Source organism: Stigmatopora argus, chromosome 22 (assembly GCF_051989625.1).
Source record: "Stigmatopora argus isolate UIUO_Sarg chromosome 22, RoL_Sarg_1.0, whole genome shotgun sequence".
Classification (NCBI taxonomy): Eukaryota; Metazoa; Chordata; class Actinopteri; order Syngnathiformes; family Syngnathidae; genus Stigmatopora; species Stigmatopora argus.
The window spans coordinates 3,093,656-3,112,222 of record NC_135408.1 but is presented as its reverse complement, the minus strand read 5'-3'; the positions used below and the strand labels follow the sequence as shown (position 1 = coordinate 3,112,222).

Here is an 18,567-nt window from a genome sequence, read left to right as displayed (position 1 = left end):
CTATTTAAAACAAGTAATAATTGACAATTTCCAAGCAATGTCAAAGGTTATAAATAGTCTTTATTATAAGCATTGGAACAGCTTTTAGTATACAGAACAACAATGTTTCAAAATAAAAAAAGACATTAAATGAATGGCAAAGAATTGGGTCATCACAAATTTGTACAGGAATTATTAACTTGTAGTATACAAATTAATCACACATGACGTCTGGTGATTTTTACAAGCTGTTGGCTAATACTAAGATGAGAAACAAAATTGTGTGAAAAGACATACTACTATACTTTCTTAATTGAACATGCATTTTTCTGCAACATTTTTTCCAAACTTTCCTAATACTGCTGATATGGTATGCAATATCATTTAAGTGGATTTTGCTAACTACCTGGATTCTGGAAGGCTACCCCGAGGCAAAAAAAAAGTAACACAATTATAGAAATAATGTAAAACTGGATAATAACGTGCCAATTATTGTAGAACAGTTGTGATTTTTCAACACTGTTTCAGTCAAAAGCCATTCAGACCATTTTAGTAAGGGACTGAATGAGACAACTTAATTCTAAAAAGAGCAACCTTATGACTACATAAAACAAATGATGGAAGATGAATGAATGAATATTCTTATTTGAGCTTTGTCAGTCTTTAAACCTAGAGGTTAATGCTCTTCACCACTTTTGCCTGTCTATCCAATGTTGTTTTTCTCCTTTTTCTAACACTTTGCAGAGTCAGCAATCAGCCCGAGAGTTTGATCCAATTTGAGGATGATGAAAACACTTATCTGTCATGTTGGCAGTAAAACGACAACGCAAGAGTTCCTGTTCAGCCACAATTTCCTGCTCTTGAAAGGAAATTATCTTTACAGGATCTAGCAGAAAAGGCACCTTCCCTGTGGCATTAACATAATTTAAAGCAGCCATCTTCATTTTATTTCAGTTGTATTATTTTGGGCTCCACCCCTATCTATTAACATACACATAAAAATGCTTTTCAAAAAAAAGTCCGGAATGAAATCTATCATTACATATAAATTCCTATTGCACATAATGCCTGTGGGAAAAAAATAAAGTGTTTAAATTAAACTAAAGTTTGCATTATAAAACATACAACTTTTAGCATGTTAGGGATGTTTGCTAATCCAATGTCACAATGTTTTCTATTGCTTTTAATAAGAAAATCGGGGCCCTGCTACAGTGTTTTTTTTTTACCGATATTCAAGATGAGAACATCAATTCTTTTCACACATCTGACATGAACAGCCATGGAAAAAAACAATGCACTTCAATGCCTAGAGTCAGATGCAATAGCTAACCTATACACTCCCTCCACATGTTAAAAAATAAAATGTATTATTGTTATTACAGATAATGGGATTTCACGATAATGCTTCAATTGCTATTATTTCATATCCTTTCCTTCTTCCACTGATTGCATCTCCAATTAATCTACCTTGTCATTTTTCACTCTTTCATTTGACATTCATAGCAGCAATATATGTACCAGTTTCAAGGTCATGCCATCCCCATTAACATGGCAAAATGTACATATTTAGATGGGATCATAAACATATGATCTCAGGTCCTACACAGAACAGGAAACATTCTGTTATTTTACTTTCCAAATAGGTCTCATCACACCTTCAGCCATAAAAAAAATAAAATATAATACAAATAAATACGATACTAAAACATATACTGAAAAGTGCATTGTACTCGTATTTTTTCACAGCATAACATATCCACTGTACAATCATTGATTATATGCCTACATTATTTTATACATGATAATAAGGATTTCTAAGTAGCATAGATTGAATACGAAACATTTCATAGCAAGTCTACCGGAAAATAGTTGCATTGCCCTGAAACAAGAATTTGCATGTTTGTGTATATATATATGACAGACAGACCAACATGTACGGTATGGTAATATAAGTTATGTGCGCAAAACATCCAGCACTGAAGCGGACAAAGCTTGTATCATTCTTTTTCAGAGGCACACAATCAGCCCAGCCAGCATTTCAAGTATCAAGCATTGCTTTGAAAAACGCACGTCAGTCAGACTTCAGCAATGCTGAGTTGTGGCGAGAAGAAAGGATAATTCCATAATACTGAAGCTCATGGAGGAGGGAGGAGGCTAAACAACCTTAGAAATACTTGGACGGATAGCTTCGGAAGAGTAACAGCAATTAAACAAGCATCTTTTTTTCCTTGTACCTCGGCTACTCCACTTCTTCTATGTGCAGCCTGTACATTTAGGATAGCCCTCTGCATCAGTCTGGAAACAACAGTCATGCCTGTTTTTTTTTTTTTTTTTTCTTCCCTAAGGCTGTGTCCATGCTTCCTGAATACTTCCGAGTACAGACAATGAGATATTGTCCTGACAGCAAATGAGTAGGACTCATAATGACATCTTTACAGTTCCTTCATCTTCATACGACCATTTATGTTCAGGCTGTGAGGCCAGGAAAAATGATCAAAAGTCACCCAATGGCAGTTGGTCTATTAGGATTGTATCCTCAAACTAGAGACGCAGGAAGTGTTAAAAGGTCTGGCACTTGAAGTTTCCGCTTTCCTTGGTGATAACAGGAATGTATTCTTCTTGAAATTTGGGGATAGAGATTTTTTATTGAACACCATTCATGGGATTTCCTATGTATTGAGGATTGTTATCTAGGCATAGGGGGGAGAAAAGTACTAATTGAACATGCTTTCCGTATCTTTCATCTTGGTTCATATGTATAGCGAAAATGACTTGAGGGGAAGAGGAAGAGGAAACGTCCATGAATAGCAAGCAGTTTCATGGATATATGGAACTGATATTTACGAGTAGACCTCAACGCTCGGACTTGACTTTGTACCGCAGGACAAAGTAAGTTGCCAGTCTAAGAATGAGGAAGAAAACCCCCAACACTATGAAGTCTACATAGAGCTTTGCATCTTCCACATCCAGCAGCTGCAGGACCTCCTCCGGCTTTTGAAATTTACACACGAGACCGGGACATTCAAGGTCAGTGCGGTTCATCCCGTAAATGGAGAGTATCACCCCCTCGAAGCCATACCTGGAGACAACGGAACATTGTGAGGTGTCTTCATGAAAGAATATCTGAATAAAAATTTGGAGGATACTATACCTAACATAAGATACATAAGAGCTCCACTTTAGGTATTTAGGAATGGTGTCAAAATTTACAAAGAAGCCAGAGAACAGTAGCACAGGTATAGCCGTCACCGGACCGACGAATGTTGCCACCTGTGAAAAATGTCACGCTGGATTTACTGAGAGAAGAAAATAGTAGCCTTAAAATGGAATATGTACTTCATGTCGGGAGGATCTTACCTGCAGAGATGTGGACGCAGCACCAATGAGCAGTCCCAGAGACTGCGCTACCAAAGCTGTGGAAGTGCACAAGGCCACAAAAAGCAGGTAGCGGCCAGCCTCTGCAGGCTGTTCAGTCATCCAATACACAATACTGCAGTACATGATCGGACAAATCACCTATGGAGGAGAAAATGTGTTGCTACTCTTTCAGTTTTCACGAAAAACAGGTAAATACGCATACTTGTCTTCCTGAATTTAATCCTGTTGTAGCAAAACCAATTGGAGGTTACTATTAGCATAGGTAGTTTAGGTGTGCTAAATCTTTGAAACATTACCTGAAATGGTACATCCGCCATTGTTTTTGCTAAATAGTAGGCTTTTAAGCTGTACCAGTAGTTAAGGTGTTCTCTTAAAAACACAGACATTTCCAGTGGAACTGTGGAAAAAAAAAACACCAAGTAAAGTGACTTTCTACTCCGGAAATCAAGAGCAAGTCCATATTTTTAGGCCAGGTGAGAAATCTTACAGGTGAGAACGGTGGGCATCAAGGCAGCAAACATAAGGAAAAGCATGGAGAAAAACAGGAAACCCGTGTTGTTGAAGACTTTACTGGCATCGTTTCCGATTTTGAGATAAAGTAGACCGATCAGGACTCCGACACACAGATGGGACATCACTCTCAGGTGGGTCAATACCTATTAAACAAACAATGGTGTTTTTTTTCAATCCCTGATATCAAATACTTTTCAAATCTTTCCAATATAAATTGTTGCTGTGAACACCAGTGTTTGAGTTTCAGCTTCTTGTTGACTTTGATTGCGTTGTTTCAAATATTCAGCAATGTTGATCTTGTTGGTTGTACGTTACAGTTCAATATTTGTTTTAATGTATGTATGTATTCCTGTCTTGCAGCTTGGGAAATTGGCATTCATGTCTGTTTTGACAAGAAGCGGTTCTTTGTTTTATTGTTTTCCAATGTGAAAATATCAAAATTGATGTTTTGTAACTGCAATATCGTTCCTTTTTTCTTTTTAACTATACTACAAGATTCTAGACTAACATTGAGCCAGCTAGTAAAACTAACACATAATTGTTATAAATGTGTTTTACCGTGTCTCTGCATATTGTGATGAAGGTTCTTTTGAAGAGGATACGGAACTGTGTGAATGTACTAGTGGCAAAGCTACGTTTCTCCAGGGTTCCTGTGTCCTGTGAATAGAAAGAGAAGCTATCTTTAATACAATCCCGCTAATCTATATATAAAGCTTTTTCCAAGATGGCGCCGTTCACGCGGGAGCCAGTGGCAGTAGCTCTGTACACTCTTATGTTTTTCGTGTTTTACAGCCCTTCTATCTTTTTTTAAATTACATTTTAATATTTCTTAATACATTCCTTTTTACTTTACTTTGTACTTTATACTTTTTACTTTAATGTTTTTCAACTTTCCTTGTTCTGTTAGCCTGGCTCCTTTCGGCTACTTCTTTTTTGGAACCATTCAGCCATGCCTACGCTGTCACACACATGGGACTAGCTGTTACAATACGCAGCAGAAGGAGCAACACCTCGGTGCCGCCGGAGATTCGGAGCTGGACAAAAGTGCCGGGAGAAGAGGCAACGCTTCTGACCAACCATTCCATCATGGGATAAGATAGAAGAGCTGTCGGCGCTTACCAGCAACGGAGTCGAGGGGCTCTACTCTGCTACCGTTGTCTTCAGCTCCAGACTACTGAGGAACTGTGCGGATAAGCTTGGAAGAGTGACTCTGCATATTCTCTACCTCGGTCACAGTCTGCAGAAGTTCCCCATCTTGTGGAAGACTTCCTGTGTGTGGTTCCAGTTTTTGTCCAACCTTACGTCTTTTGAGTCTGTATCCGTTTTTGCTACCGCAACCAAAATGGCGCCATTCAAGTGGCAGCCGGTGGCGGTAGCTCCGTCCACTCTTGCTCGTTTTGTGTTTTTGTTGCTTTTCTGTCTTAATGATTTGATTTGGTGATTCTTAATGATCCCATTTACTTTGATTTTATTGTTCTGCAGCCTTTGCGACTGTACTGTCTAACTTATAACTATGCCTTTTCTTGCTACTGTCACAATGAAATTTCCCGAATACGGGATGAATAAAGTTATCCAATCCATATAAAATGCTGTATTTTTCAAGTATTGGACTCCTCTCTTAGAGTCCAATATGTGATGTAAATGAGGTGATCAGAATCCCTCACATTGTAGCACTGCGATGGGCAGGAAGGATCACTCTTGTCTCTGGAGTTCTTCTTGCCCTCCTCGGAGCACAGCCCACCCTGGACTGCTTCGAAGAGCACCGGGTTCAAGTCCCCATACTCTCCTGAGGCCACCTCGATGACTGGTGGGAGAGGAGAACCGAGAAATGCTCTCACATCAATTTGAAGATGAGGAGAATAATTCACTTACTGAAATCAGCCGGATTGTGATATGTCGGGCAATGGAGTCCCAGATTCTTAAGATAAGGGATCAGATAAGGGACTGTGCCCTTGTAGATGCATTGACCTTGGCTGAGGATGTACAACTGGAGGAAGAGATAGAGCATTGTGTCTTACACTTAGGTATAGTGACCGCAGACACAGCATAATGCAAGCGTTAGAATAAAAATATCCTATTCAAACACACGCTATAAAGGATAATTCACCCATTTGGTTTGTTATTTAAAAGAGCCGCACAAACTCTACACCAAAGATTTCCATTAAAAATTGGAGATTGTTCAGTTTACTGCAAACAACAATATACTAAATATACTTTGATTTGTGTGTTGACTTGTGTATGTATATATACTATAGTCATTAAACTGAGATGTAGGATCTTTATAAGGGCAAAGTTTCACAATGCAGGTTTTATATTGTTATTTGTCATATCCAGTAACTTCCTTTAATGTAAATTTTTAAAAATACATAAATAATCAAAAGCCAGGGAACTACTATTGCTCTCTTTATCAGACAACAGTCAGACAGTCAGTCTTATCCAAGCATCAGAAAATAGAAAGAAAGCAGCGCTGGCACTTTGGTTACCTTATCAAACATCTCAAAGAGCTTGGCACTGGGCTGATGAATCGTACAGATGATTGTTCTTCCTCCCTGAGCCAAGGACTTCATGAGAGAAACTACTTGGAAGCAAGACGCGCTGTCCAGTCCGCTGAAATGTGACACAAAAAAATAATAAGTGAAGCACATGCTTGAATCTGGATTTGTATTCACCATGCAGATTTGAATACACTTGATGTTTTACCTGGTGGGCTCATCAAAGAACATGACAGGAGGGTTGTTGACCAGCTCCAGGGCAATAGCTAGTCTTTTGCATTGACCCCCTGACAGAGAATTGGTACGTGTTTGAGCACAGTCCAGGAGCCCCAGAGCGGTCAGAATTTCATGCACCTGAAACATAAAAAACACTTTCATCTATTCACCATCATTTAATAACCAATTAAAGACAGATTTTGATATATTTACACCAACTTACCAGTTCCTTTTTTACTTGCACGCTCTCATTGAGTTTCAGATTGGCAGAAACCTGAAGGTCAGCAAAAATAGCAATAATGAACAACCGTCTGTGTTTTGCACTGCCTACTAAAGGTAAACAGTATTTCTGCTAACAAGCTAATCAATAAAAATAAATATATTAAAACCATAGTGTAACCAACAATAGAAGGCATATAAAATCTGAGTTTAAGAGAAGAATGTTGTGTGGGCAGACAAAAGCCCCTGCGTAAAAAAAAGAGGTAATAAGTGATTAGAACAAGCCACGCTGGCAATTGACCAAACCATCAGACATATCGTTCATTGTCACTTCTCCAAATGCGAGAATGGGACTTTAGGACCAGTTTTGGTCTCCGTTTCCTGACGTTTGTTGCCCGTCGCTTTGTTATTTTTTGATTGTTCTCAACTTGGAATGAATTGTCAAGATTTTGCTATGTTTTCAGAGGGTTTTATCAGATTATGCAATGTAGTAGTTGTACTAAGTTCATTTTGTCTTGTTGTTACCTATGTTTTGACTTCATTTATAACAGACAATGGTTTTAGGTTTTGTTAGCGGATATGTTTCCACTGTGGACACTGAAAAAGATGGAAGCAACGTGTCGAAACATGTCAGGTGACTAAACCTAAAAAACACCATATTCTGTTATAAATGAACCAGTCAAAACATGTATTATTCTTGGAGTCAGATAGTGGTTAGAATTAAATGAACGTGTGGCCTTTACCTGAGAGATCAATTGCCAACACTACAGACTGAACATATTGAGAAGTATCAAACAATTAATGAGAATAAGTGGCCTCACCATCATAGCTTCCTTGGTTGTAAGGTGCGGCAGCAGCATGTCATCTTGCATAATGTAGCAGGACATCTTTCGGAAGGTCCGCAAGTCCCTAGGGCGGCCGTTCACAAGGATTTGGCCCTTCATGCCGGTCTCCCTACATCCAAACAGAAAATATGGATACCGGTGCAAACGTAAATGTTGATTGACCAAAGTCTCACCTGTAGCCAGCCAGGATATTCATTAAGGTGGATTTCCCAGCCCCAGATGGCCCCATGATACCAATCAGCTCTCTGCTGTTGAATCTTCCAGAGAGACATTTAAGAAGGGCTTTGTAACCTGAAGTGGAAAACAACATAGTGATATTATTGAATGTTGCCTTGATCAGAACTCTTTTTTATCATGAGCTATTGCACTTAAAAAAAGAAAAAAAAAGCTCTATTGATTGAAAATGTATATTCATCAACACTAGTGATGTCCTGATCCAATACCTAGTATCGGTATCAGCACCCAATATGATTGTATGATTAATATTTTTGGACTAGTGGTTGTATATTTTTGCAGTATTAAATTTGGTCACAAGATTGGATCCCTGCAGCAATCGCAAGGTTTTAGTATTATCGTGTTTTTCAGCTGCTATAAATCAAACCACTAGGAGCGGGACAATATTATTAATATTAAAAACTAATGATAATAAAAGAGCAGCATCTTATTTGTAAACAGAGGATTTCATGAGGAGGTAAAGGCAGACCATAACATACCCTAAATTGCTTACATTTGTTACATTATTTTTTTCTTGCCTAAAAATATGGGCATCGTATCAACATCGGATTGGTATCGGCAAAACATCTTGAAAAAAATCGAAAGTAAAAAAAGGATCGGGACATCCTTAATCATCCTTTTGAAGCACAAAAAGAATAATGAAAATTGGAATGAGTTAAGGCATCTTTTTGTTAAGTACTTCTACTACTTCTACTATTTGTAGTATCCTTTTTTCATCTTCCATATCGCCACCGGCCTGCCTGCACCAAGTCAGGCGAGTGAACCGCTACAATCTACACTATTAGGTGACTTCTAGTAGTAGTAGTCATTAAAAAAATACTAATAGATACTGTTATTACAGTTGTAGTAGTGGTCAATGTTCCCTCTAATTTTTCGTTGGTCTGAGCAGAAAGTCAACCTCCCTGAGCGCACTGAGTACCAGTGTGAGCGACATCATCGGTACTCGGATGATTCGCCTAAAGACGTTTCGCCGATGGACGTTTGACAGACGGGCAGGTCGCCGAGTGAACGTTCGGCAGAACGTCCATTCGGCGACCTGTCCATTTTTCATGTAAAACATGCTGTAAAACACGAAAAACATAAGTGGACAGAGCTACTGGCACTGGCTGCCGCTTAAACGGCGCCATCATGGGTAAAAAAAATATATATATAAAAAAATAAAAAAATAAATAAATAAAAATATCCGATTTTTTTTTTTTTACTGCGCGCCATATGATTGCTGCTGCGCAGAGAAGACGAGAGTAGTGCGCAATTGCGCACGCGCGCAGCTTAGAGGGAACACTGGTAGTGGTAGTTAAAGGGAAAAAATTAAAGGGTTCTGCCTTAGTCCATAATAATTTCTAAGCTTTTGTACAAAATCCGCAATGGTGTTTAATTCTACGCATGTGTACTCTCGGTAACTGTATATGCCACAATATTTACTGCTTTATGATGTCAAAATGAATGCTGTAATCAAAACAATAACACAAGAGTGTCAAGATTAAAGTTTAAGACTTTTGCACAGTGCTGACAACATTAAAATGTGGAAAGCATGATATATTTTCTCATTCTTATTACAAGCCTTAAACCATCTAAACAAGCTAAAGGCTGAATTCATTGCATCATTGTTAAAGGACATCTTGTACTTGAATAATGATACAAAAGGTATAAGAAAAATCCTCCAATGTGAGTACAAAGACTTTGATGTTAATCCATATAGAAACATTGGATAGTTTTAATTTATCCATGTTTTAAGGGATATTTCTCCTTTTATGTGCAGTGAATACTGATGATCCAGACCACAGTTGCAGCTTGCGCATAATAATGTTTTTTTTTATCTGCGTGACTCTACAGGGACATCTTGATCACCATGTCTCACTCAGTCATATGGCAAAAGGACAGCTCATTGTCCACTAAGGACACACATTAATGCGCAGAAACATAAATGTTCTTTCAGTGCTTTAGACATTGATTGCCCCTGAGTGTTTTTAATATTCATTTTACTAACTACCAAAACACACTCTTTTTGTGTGCAACTACCAGGGCTAGCAGTTAATGAGTTAAACACAAAATCTTATTAGTCAATTATTAAATATACATTATTGTAATATTTTAGTTCTTCTCAACTCAAGTAATTATGGTTCACAGGAAAAATGGCAGGGATTTATGATAGCAGAGCTGAGAAATAAAACCTAATTCCTATTTTCCTAAAGGACCGTGACTCATGAGACAATCAGTAGATAACATTTATATTCTATACCACTATTCCCAGAAGGACAAGGACATTGCTATATCATTATCTATTTTTTTCTCAGTAAACTGATTGAGGTTAGAACATATATTATACACGATTCATCAAGCAAGCAGCTACACATTTGATCAGAAGGATGAGCATAGTGCAGGAATGAGTATTTGGTGCATGTAAAGCGATTATATTCCGCCTTCTCCTGAAACGGGGTCAACGATTCGGAACAGTCCTTCTATTGGGTAGCTCAAAAATCACTTCATCTTTTTTTATTTCCCCACCATTAAAGGTGAAAATATCCTTAAACTGCAGAGGAGGACGGTCATCATCCAGAGCACCTTTTGCATACGCTCCATTTGCCATAGTCATGCCTAGGAATAACTCATAAAGCAATGCCATTGAGATGAAGATCTGTGCTCTGCTTCGCACGTCTGACATCACAGACGCAAAGCTTGTATGCGTCATCCTTTTTTAGCACTCTATACAAATGGGAGGCCAGGATTTGGCTTGAAGAATCATTCACTGATAGAATGAAGGAACCATGCGTTGCATGAGGAATAAAAAAACAAACATTACAGTGTGTCACGATGTTTTATTGCATCCCTACGAGGCACTACAATAAATAAGTGGACTTGATTTACAGTACTAAATGATTGCACATGCAAAAATATGAATTTCCTTACCCAGATAAAGGTTAAATTATTAAATAAATATATCTTGAAATGGCAAGCAAATTCACATTCAGAAATGTTTGCATTTTAATTAGCTATTTCTCAATATACCATCGAAATTAAGCATTGGGGGGAAATTGGGTTATGAAATGCATAGTATTTTTTTAAGGTTAAGAAATAGCGAGTTTAATTGTGAAGAACTTGTTATATAATATGAAATGTCTGAGGCTCTTCCTGTTCCTGCGTGATGATCTGAGGAACCCATAGAGACATCACAAATGCATGTAGACAGCCCAGGCCGGATTTGAGCAGCGGGGGGGAAAATGTATTGACTTCATTTCAATACAACACAATACATCAAGTTTTTTCCGCTCTGTTTTTACCCCTTTGATAAATACGTTCTTCGGGATTATTGCAGCATATGCTTTAAATGAATAATGACGTGGCCCCTCCTAAGTGTACAAGAATGTACAGTAAAACTACCCTGCCTTATTAAACCTACAGGGCAGGTAAACATGAAGTTCAGAGAGAGTTGATTTGTCAGAAAGTCACGATGACCTACTGTCACGTCAGACATTCTTTTATCATTAATAAGGTTGGTGTCTTTCAATGCTGTTCATATTTCATGAGCAGATCAATCATGTCTGACTCACTCACAACGAAGGAAAAAGGGGATGCAAACAGTGTAACAATATGTGAGCGTAAATTATTTACTATGGTCAGACTGCTGAGCACTGCAAAGGCAGACTGAGAGTGTGTATGTATGTAAGTGAGTGAGAAGCGCAAAATAGAAAGCAAGGCATCAAATATGAACATTTAAATAGTCAGAAAAATCACATAATTTATTTAAGTGAGCTATTATCATTAGTTTCTAATGAAAAATAGTTCCACTCAGAGGACATGTTTTCCTAGAGGTTTGGTTGACAGAAGCTAAAATGCATTATGGTACTGAAAACATACATGACTACAGGATATGATCCGATCTTGCGACCAAAGTTGATACTCTCCGATGGCCTACCAATGCAGATACTGAGTATCGTATCCGGACTGCACTAGCATGCATCAAAAATATTGATCTACATCCATCACTTGGACTTTAAGATGGAGCAGTTTACCTCTCCTCCTCCACCAAGGACCTTCACGGATGGTGTGAGACAGCTCATTGAACTCCAGGTCCACAGCAGAGCGACGTGGCAGGTGAGAGAATCGCTGTGCCTCAGTGATGTGATTCTCCACCTTCTTCAGGTGGATAAGTAGGGGCGCCTCCGTGGGTGCCCCACTGTGAAGTTTGGTCTCCTCCATGGGGATGCTGACAGAACCTTGGTCTGTCCTTTCAGCCATTCTGAAAGAGGTGCACAGACAATCTCAATTTTCTGTCTATGTGAATGCATTAATACAATCAAATGAGGAGGTGAAGGACAAGTTTTGCATTTACTTTGAGTTTTCTGGTGCAAGGAAACTTTTTCAAATCCTTTCCCCAAAAAAACTATACTCAAAGATTCATTTTTTTACTAGTTTGTTCCCCAATGGAAATGCAGTTCAATTAAGTGGACTAGTGTGGTGAACATAATTTATTTTAATATTTAAAAATGATATACTACCTATAAATGACGTAGAGACTATATACTTCTGAAACGTTTTTCCACTAGTGTTAAATACTTATACTGTTCGGATACTATCTAAAAAGAAATAGTAAAATAAATAACTTTTCCATAATCTCCTTAGTTATGTATTTGGAATAAAGTACACCTTAATACTAATTATTAGACTGTAAGGGCAGAGTTTGTGTTTGTAAAGAGAATGGCTAATCTCTGTCACATGCTAATGCACCTTTAAAAAGAAAGATTATTGTATGTACTACTTTATGTGCTGAGCAAATAGAAAGGCGAGGTGTTTCTAGCCCTTACACAACTGCGTGTCAAGTCATGACCAAACCTATGTATTTACATGATCGGTGTAAAAACACAAAGTATAGTCTTGTCTCAAGCGAGATTTACTGAAATATGCTCATATAAAGAACCTTGACCATGACTCTTATATTGATCACCGCACCATTAGCAAATTTCCATTACCAGGCTGCATACATGCGCAGTAAAACAGATTTTAATGGCCTCTTACTCAAGATGAAGGCCAGCCTGTTGTGTCATCAGGTATGGCCGCCACAGCCATGACTTATGAGCGTGCTATGGTCAAAGTTCACTATAACAAGATGAAATATGGTAAATAATCTAAACAATCTTAAAATATAATTATAACATTACACTCTCAACATGGACTATAAGCCGACTGACTTTGACCAAGAAAAAGTACACCATTGACCAGTCACCAACTAATCGTAGGGCATACCTAGATATTCACAATCACAATAGGGCAAATTAGCCTTAAATTAACTAAGAAATGTTTGAAATGCGGTTGTAAACAGACACAAAAACCTACACAAAAAGGCCAGAGCCCAGATTTGAAAATGTTTCACCACTCTGCCACCCCTGATATATATATATATATATATATATATATATATATATATATATATATATATATATATATATATATATATATATACATTCATTAATTTTTTTAACCGCTTATCCTCACAAGGGTCACGGGGGGTGCTGGAGCCTATCCCAGCTAACTACGGGCACTAAGCAGGGGACATCCTGAATCGGTGGCCAGTCAATCGCAGGGCACGAGGAGACGGACAACCATTCACGCTCACACTCATACCTAGGGGCAATTTAGTGTTCAACCAGCCTACCAGGCATGTTTTGGGGATGTGGGAGGAAACCGGAGTAGCCGGAGAAAACCCACGCAAGCGGGGGAGAACCTGCAAACCCCACACAGTGAGGACCCATATAAAATAAAATGTAGGGACACACTAATGATGAATTTTGCTATTAAGGTCACATTGGTTTAAAGTAGACATTCCTTCACATTGCTGCAACACTAATACACACACACGCATACAGGCACACTACACTTACTTATTGCTGTGTGTTGAAACAAGCAAGTGTGACGACTGTTTTCCCTCTCTGGGTGGGATAGCAACAGTCCACAGGAGAGCCCTTTGAGAAAAAAACAATGCGATCCCAGTACATCAGAAGTGCCAATAAATAATCCCAGTCGGCGCTATTGTGGTGAGTCTAGGGGGGGGGAAATCCAATTGGTTTAAGGGTGCAAAAAGAAGAAGGCTGCTTCTCGTCAAAAGATCTCCCGGGGTGCGGCAGGCGCTCATGGTGTCTTCGTCATCCCGCATCCTCTGCACAGGCAACTCCCGTGATTAAAATCATGTCCGGCGTCAGACTACGGCAGTACCCCACTGATGTAAACCCGAGATTTCTTTTAGCGTATCCATCCGCTCCGAGTCCGCATCGCAATTCCGCCTTGATGTTGACGATTGAGGATGAGTGGGAGGAAGGTCGATTATCTTCGGGCCGGTCGGGATGGAACTGAAGTGCTGCAACAGTGGCTCGACGTGCCGTGCCGTGCCGTGCTGTGCTGTGACGGCGGATGTCGGAAAGTCGGGGAGCATCAGTGAGGGATGCGCACGGGGGTCTGGGAGCTTGCAGGGCGTTCCGACTGCTGCACAAGCAATAAATACGAGACAAGAACGAAAAAAAAAGGCTTAATTTCCTACTAATTCCATTTCGGGTGCAAGTTTAGCAGTGCATCACACCGGTTGATACATTTCCGAGTATTTTTGCACTCCCCTTTATTCGACTCCCTTGCTTGATTGCATATTATTATTTTGAAAATCAAAGGTGTGTGAACACTAAAAGGTAAACAGAAGAATGAGTTCTCCACTGTCTCTTTAATGGCTGCACCTGCGCAGCTGCCCGGTGCTGATGCTGCAGTGGCCGGGTTATTTTCGGTAAATCAGACAGGGTTACTAGCGTTCAAGGCCCAACACGTCATACATCACCCCCCATTGGAGAATACATATTATGTCATCTCATCTCATTTTCTGAACCGCTTTATCCTCATTAGGGTCCCGGGGGTTGCTGGAGCCAATCCCAGTTGTGTATATATATATATATATACACACACATGTATATACCCCGGTAGCTTGAGTGGTTAGCACGTAAGTCTCACAGCTCCGGGGTCCTGGGTTCGAAATCCAGGTTGGTCCACCTGTGTGGAGTTTGCCTGTTCTTCTAGGCCTGCGTGGATTTTCTCTGGGTACTCTGGTTTCCTCCCACATTCCAAAAACATGCATGATAGGCTGATTGGACACTCTAATTTGCCCCTAGGTATGGGTGTGAGAGTGAATTGTTGTCCATGTCCTCTCGCCCTGCGATTGGCTGGCCACCGATTCAGGGTGTCCCCTGCCTCCAGCCCGAAGTCAGCTGGGATAGGCTACAGCACCCCCACAGCCACAGTGAGGATAAAGCGGTTAAGAAAATGAGATTTTTTTTTATATGAATGGGACGATAAGCCATATTCCAACCAGAAATGTCAGATAAGAGATTTGAATCACAAAATGGGAAGCAGACACTGATAAACTACCATGAAGAAGCTAAAAAAAGCACTAAAGAGGTTGCAAATATCTTCAAACACATCAGGTGAAATGCATGTGTATTGAATATATATTTACTGTGTATATAGGAATGGCCGACCTTCACAGCAATAGTATTTCTCTTTCAAATGCAAGTAATTTGTCATTATATGGACCTTGCATAACTCTCTGTGACAAGGATTAGCACTTTTAAATGGGAAAGTTAAACCTAAATAAAAGGGCGTGTTTGCATGTGGTGAGTGATTGCATAACTAAAGGTGTTTGTTATACAGGTGAGTGCGGTGGGCAGTATAAATAAAGCCCTAGGGAGAAGGAAGTGAAGGATCAAACAAGATGGCATCAACAAGAATGGCAATCCTCTCTATGGTTATCCTGGTGATCTCCATTCAAGGGACTTTCACAATTGCAGGTAACAATTTTGCATTAGTTGAACACCATTTTAAGGGGCAAATACAAGCGGAGCAACAAACTGGTCAGAACTTGTGTTTAACTGTAGTATATTTCTTGGTTAGCTTACATTACGTGAATCCATACATGGAATCACAGAAGTAAACTTTTCAATTGTCTGATATGTCATGTAACATTGCTGTTCAGGAGAAGCGTTTGTTCCGCTCAGACTGTCTGTTGTCAATGACCTGTCCAACATGACCCCCGAGACCCATTTCACATCGGTGGTTGAGGGTGGGGTGCTGCTAGGGGCTTTGAGGAGAATACAGGAGACCCGACCTGATTTCATGTAAGACCTCAGTATTAAATGATATCTCAAATATATATCCAAATTGCAACTCATGTTTTGCATCCATCAGGTTCACCATCAAGGAGGACCCAAACTATGGCCTGTTTTTGGAGAGTGTTAATGGCGTGGCTGGAAATCCCAGAGATCAAACTTATTGGGAGATTTTGTCTGAAAACTCTGGGGAATACAAGCATTTGGATGTGGGTGAGTATCCTCCACGGAGTACAACCCAATTTAGGGATCATCTCTTAATAGTCTTTACCAATTTCGTCATACACAGCTGGGTATGATGACAATTAGGCTTTTGTCGAGTCAATGAAGATGACAAAGCCTATGTCCGATTATTATTATTATTATTAATGAGTATTAATGAGACATGGGAATTTTCGTTTTCATTCACGTGCTGTTTTGAGACACCTATTAGTATACAGATTCTCCACTAATAAAGAGATAAATAAAAATATGAAGAGCATCAGAATGACTTTATAAACCCAGTCAGTACATGAGTGCCGTCCACAAGATGCCTTTACAATATAAAAGGTAAAATACAAAATAAATGGTGTAATGCAGAATTCAAGAGATGGAAAATGTGAACCTTTGGGTACCTCAAAATCCAATGACAATTATCTCACCATATAATACAACAGTTAACGACACATAGTCCAGAAAATCAAGCTAGATAATCTACAATAAAAGAGAAAACAAGCCATTTCTAAATGAAAAAGACAGTGTTTCTTTTTTGCACTTTGGTGGACAAATTGTCAAAAGCTATTAGTATTTCTCTCAAAGACTATGAGAATATTTCAGTGCAACATAATAAATACAACAGCACTATATTATTGCAGAATTCTTTTAAGCAAATGAATGTTTTCAACAGAGACATTTTTGCAGTGGAAAAAAATTCTGTAACAACATGTTCTTTGTTAAATGGTGACACCTTTTTAAACGATATATGGATTATTGACGAGAGTATATAAAAAACTTATCGGGATACAAATCACAATATATCACCATATCAATACATTGTCACACACCCCTAATAGATATGGGCACAATGGACTAAAAAGCCTCAAGTTTTTTTTATTTTACTAATGGTGTGGTTAGCAATAGGACGTATTGGTGATTTTTGTCTGTTGAAGCTTATTTTAATCTACTGTATTTCTCTATTTCACAGGTATTGGCTGCTACATACCAGCAGAAAATGAACACATTGTGTTGAGATTCAGTACCTGGGCCAAGTAGTCGTGAAAGACCTTTAGTAGATCCCACCAAATCACCTGAATAGCATCACCTGATGGTTGAGTGTAGCAAGTACACGATGTGCATTTTTAAAAACAAGAAATTACTAAAATAAGAGATGCCATAAAGTAAGATTGGATAATTTTATGCAGGAATATAGCAGAGACAATGCTTCATCTTTAAAATTCCATATTCACAAGTTGAAAATTAATATCTTGCCCCTAAATTATTGATCCAGGGACCTTCCAGATGCCTTCTGTTTATAAATATAAACACATCAACATTTTCTCCTCTAAAACTGTCTTGCCCAGGGATGCTCCTCCTTTTTGCAATGAGATTAAGGTTTCAGCTCCTCTAGGGACAGATGGACAAAGCAGTGGAGCCACTAATCTTCAGTTTCATTCCACTTGTGTGGTTCACATTGAGTTTCAATCAACAAAACAGTAGCTTAAGTATAACATACACAGTGATAGTTAATAATGATCCATCCTGGGTCCCTCTTCAATAGTTCACTTTGAGAGAAAAAACTCTTGGTCATGCTGTATAATAAAGAGAAAAAAAACATGACTTGACTTGATTCAATAATTGCCAAATATTACTTGTTCTACTCAAAGGCACAGTAAGACCAGATGAACAATTTGCTGTTTTTATCTCCAGATGTCTACCATCAGTGTCTTCATATACTATTAACCAGTGGAGACTGAAAAGAGAAAGGAAAAAAATGGGTCATAAACAGTGTCAAATTCTAAACAAAGCACACAATTTTAGTTGGGTCCAATTCAGCTATATTTGCATTTTTAAAATTGTACACTTATGATTGTCCTTATTATCATCATTGTGATTGTGTGCAAGTAGCGGGTTCAGCCTGGACAGGTGGCAAGCAGATCCCGTTCACATTCACACATAAGAATAATTTAGATTTCTAATTAAACTGAGATGTACATTTTGGAAATTTGAGAGAAAGCCTATAAACTCGTAGAAAGCTCATGTTAGCACAGAGAGGCACACATTTGAAATGCCAAACCAAAAACTTCTCAACTGTGAGAGAGACATAATAACCACACACCATGTCTAAAACAACACAAACTCCATAAAAGTGAGCGTTCTGGTATGTTAAAGTTCCAAAGATACTCACGGCAAGATAACGCACAGTCGCAGATGCAAGGAATACACTGAGCAAAGAAACGCTTCCAGCCAGTCTCCTTCTTCTTGCAGTTATTAATCTGAGTACAGCCTTGTTTGGAAGGCCATGAGTAGGTTTTGTAAACACAGGTAGAGCTACATGTCCCGTTGAGTTCCCGCTAACTG

General features: G+C 38.9%; 2 protein-coding genes across 3 annotated transcripts; one reads left to right on the top strand and one right to left on the bottom strand.

Moving 5' to 3' along the window:
* Positions 1-40: 40 nt before the first annotated feature.
* abcg4a (ATP-binding cassette, sub-family G (WHITE), member 4a) lies at positions 41-14,563 on the bottom strand. The gene is made up of 15 exons (XM_077592767.1): positions 13,753-14,563; positions 11,887-12,113; positions 7,816-7,933; positions 7,619-7,751; positions 6,802-6,852; positions 6,571-6,716; positions 6,354-6,477; positions 5,743-5,857; positions 5,535-5,674; positions 4,429-4,527; positions 3,845-4,013; positions 3,654-3,754; positions 3,337-3,495; positions 3,131-3,249; positions 41-3,058 (listed from the first exon to the last, which is right to left on the bottom strand). The coding sequence occupies exons 2-15, from the start codon at positions 12,110-12,112 to the stop codon at positions 2,833-2,835; spliced, it is 1,926 nt and encodes a 641-aa protein (XP_077448893.1). The 5' UTR covers position 12,113; positions 13,753-14,563; the 3' UTR covers positions 41-2,832.
* LOC144068326 (cobalamin binding intrinsic factor-like) lies at positions 13,775-17,804 on the top strand. 2 transcript variants are annotated; one of them, XM_077592768.1, is made up of 5 exons: positions 13,775-13,905; positions 15,557-15,693; positions 15,879-16,020; positions 16,091-16,224; positions 17,195-17,804. In XM_077592768.1, exons 2-5 carry the CDS (start codon positions 15,618-15,620, stop codon positions 17,260-17,262), a joined length of 420 nt encoding a protein of 139 aa, XP_077448894.1. In that variant the 5' UTR covers positions 13,775-13,905; positions 15,557-15,617; the 3' UTR covers positions 17,263-17,804. The 2 variants fall into 2 exon arrangements, with proteins under 2 accessions (XP_077448894.1, XP_077448895.1); XM_077592769.1 differs by lacking the exon at positions 13,775-13,905 and adding an exon at positions 15,272-15,330.
* Positions 17,805-18,567: the final 763 nt, after the last annotated feature.

What these genes read in the sequence shown, in the direction of transcription:
- LOC144068326 (XM_077592768.1), top strand. Translation starts at nt 15,618, where the DNA reads ATGGCATCAACAAGAATGGCAATCCTCTCTATGGTTATCCTGGTGATC. An exon ending in GAGACCCGACCTGATTTCAT is followed by an intron (nt 16,021 to 16,090) that starts GTAAGACCTCAG and finishes TGCATCCATCAG; the next exon opens with GTTCACCATCAAGGAGGACC. An exon ending in ATACAAGCATTTGGATGTGG is followed by an intron (nt 16,225 to 17,194) that starts GTGAGTATCCTC and finishes TCTATTTCACAG; the next exon opens with GTATTGGCTGCTACATACCA.
- abcg4a (XM_077592767.1), bottom strand. Translation starts at nt 12,112, where the DNA reads ATGGCTGAAAGGACAGACCAAGGTTCTGTCAGCATCCCCATGGAGGAG. An exon ending in CAACCAAGGAAGCTATGATG is followed by an intron (nt 6,853 to 7,618) that starts GTGAGGCCACTT and finishes GCTGACCTTCAG; the next exon opens with GTTTCTGCCAATCTGAAACT. An exon ending in TCACAATATGCAGAGACACG is followed by an intron (nt 4,014 to 4,428) that starts GTAAAACACATT and finishes TTTGTTTAATAG; the next exon opens with GTATTGACCCACCTGAGAGT.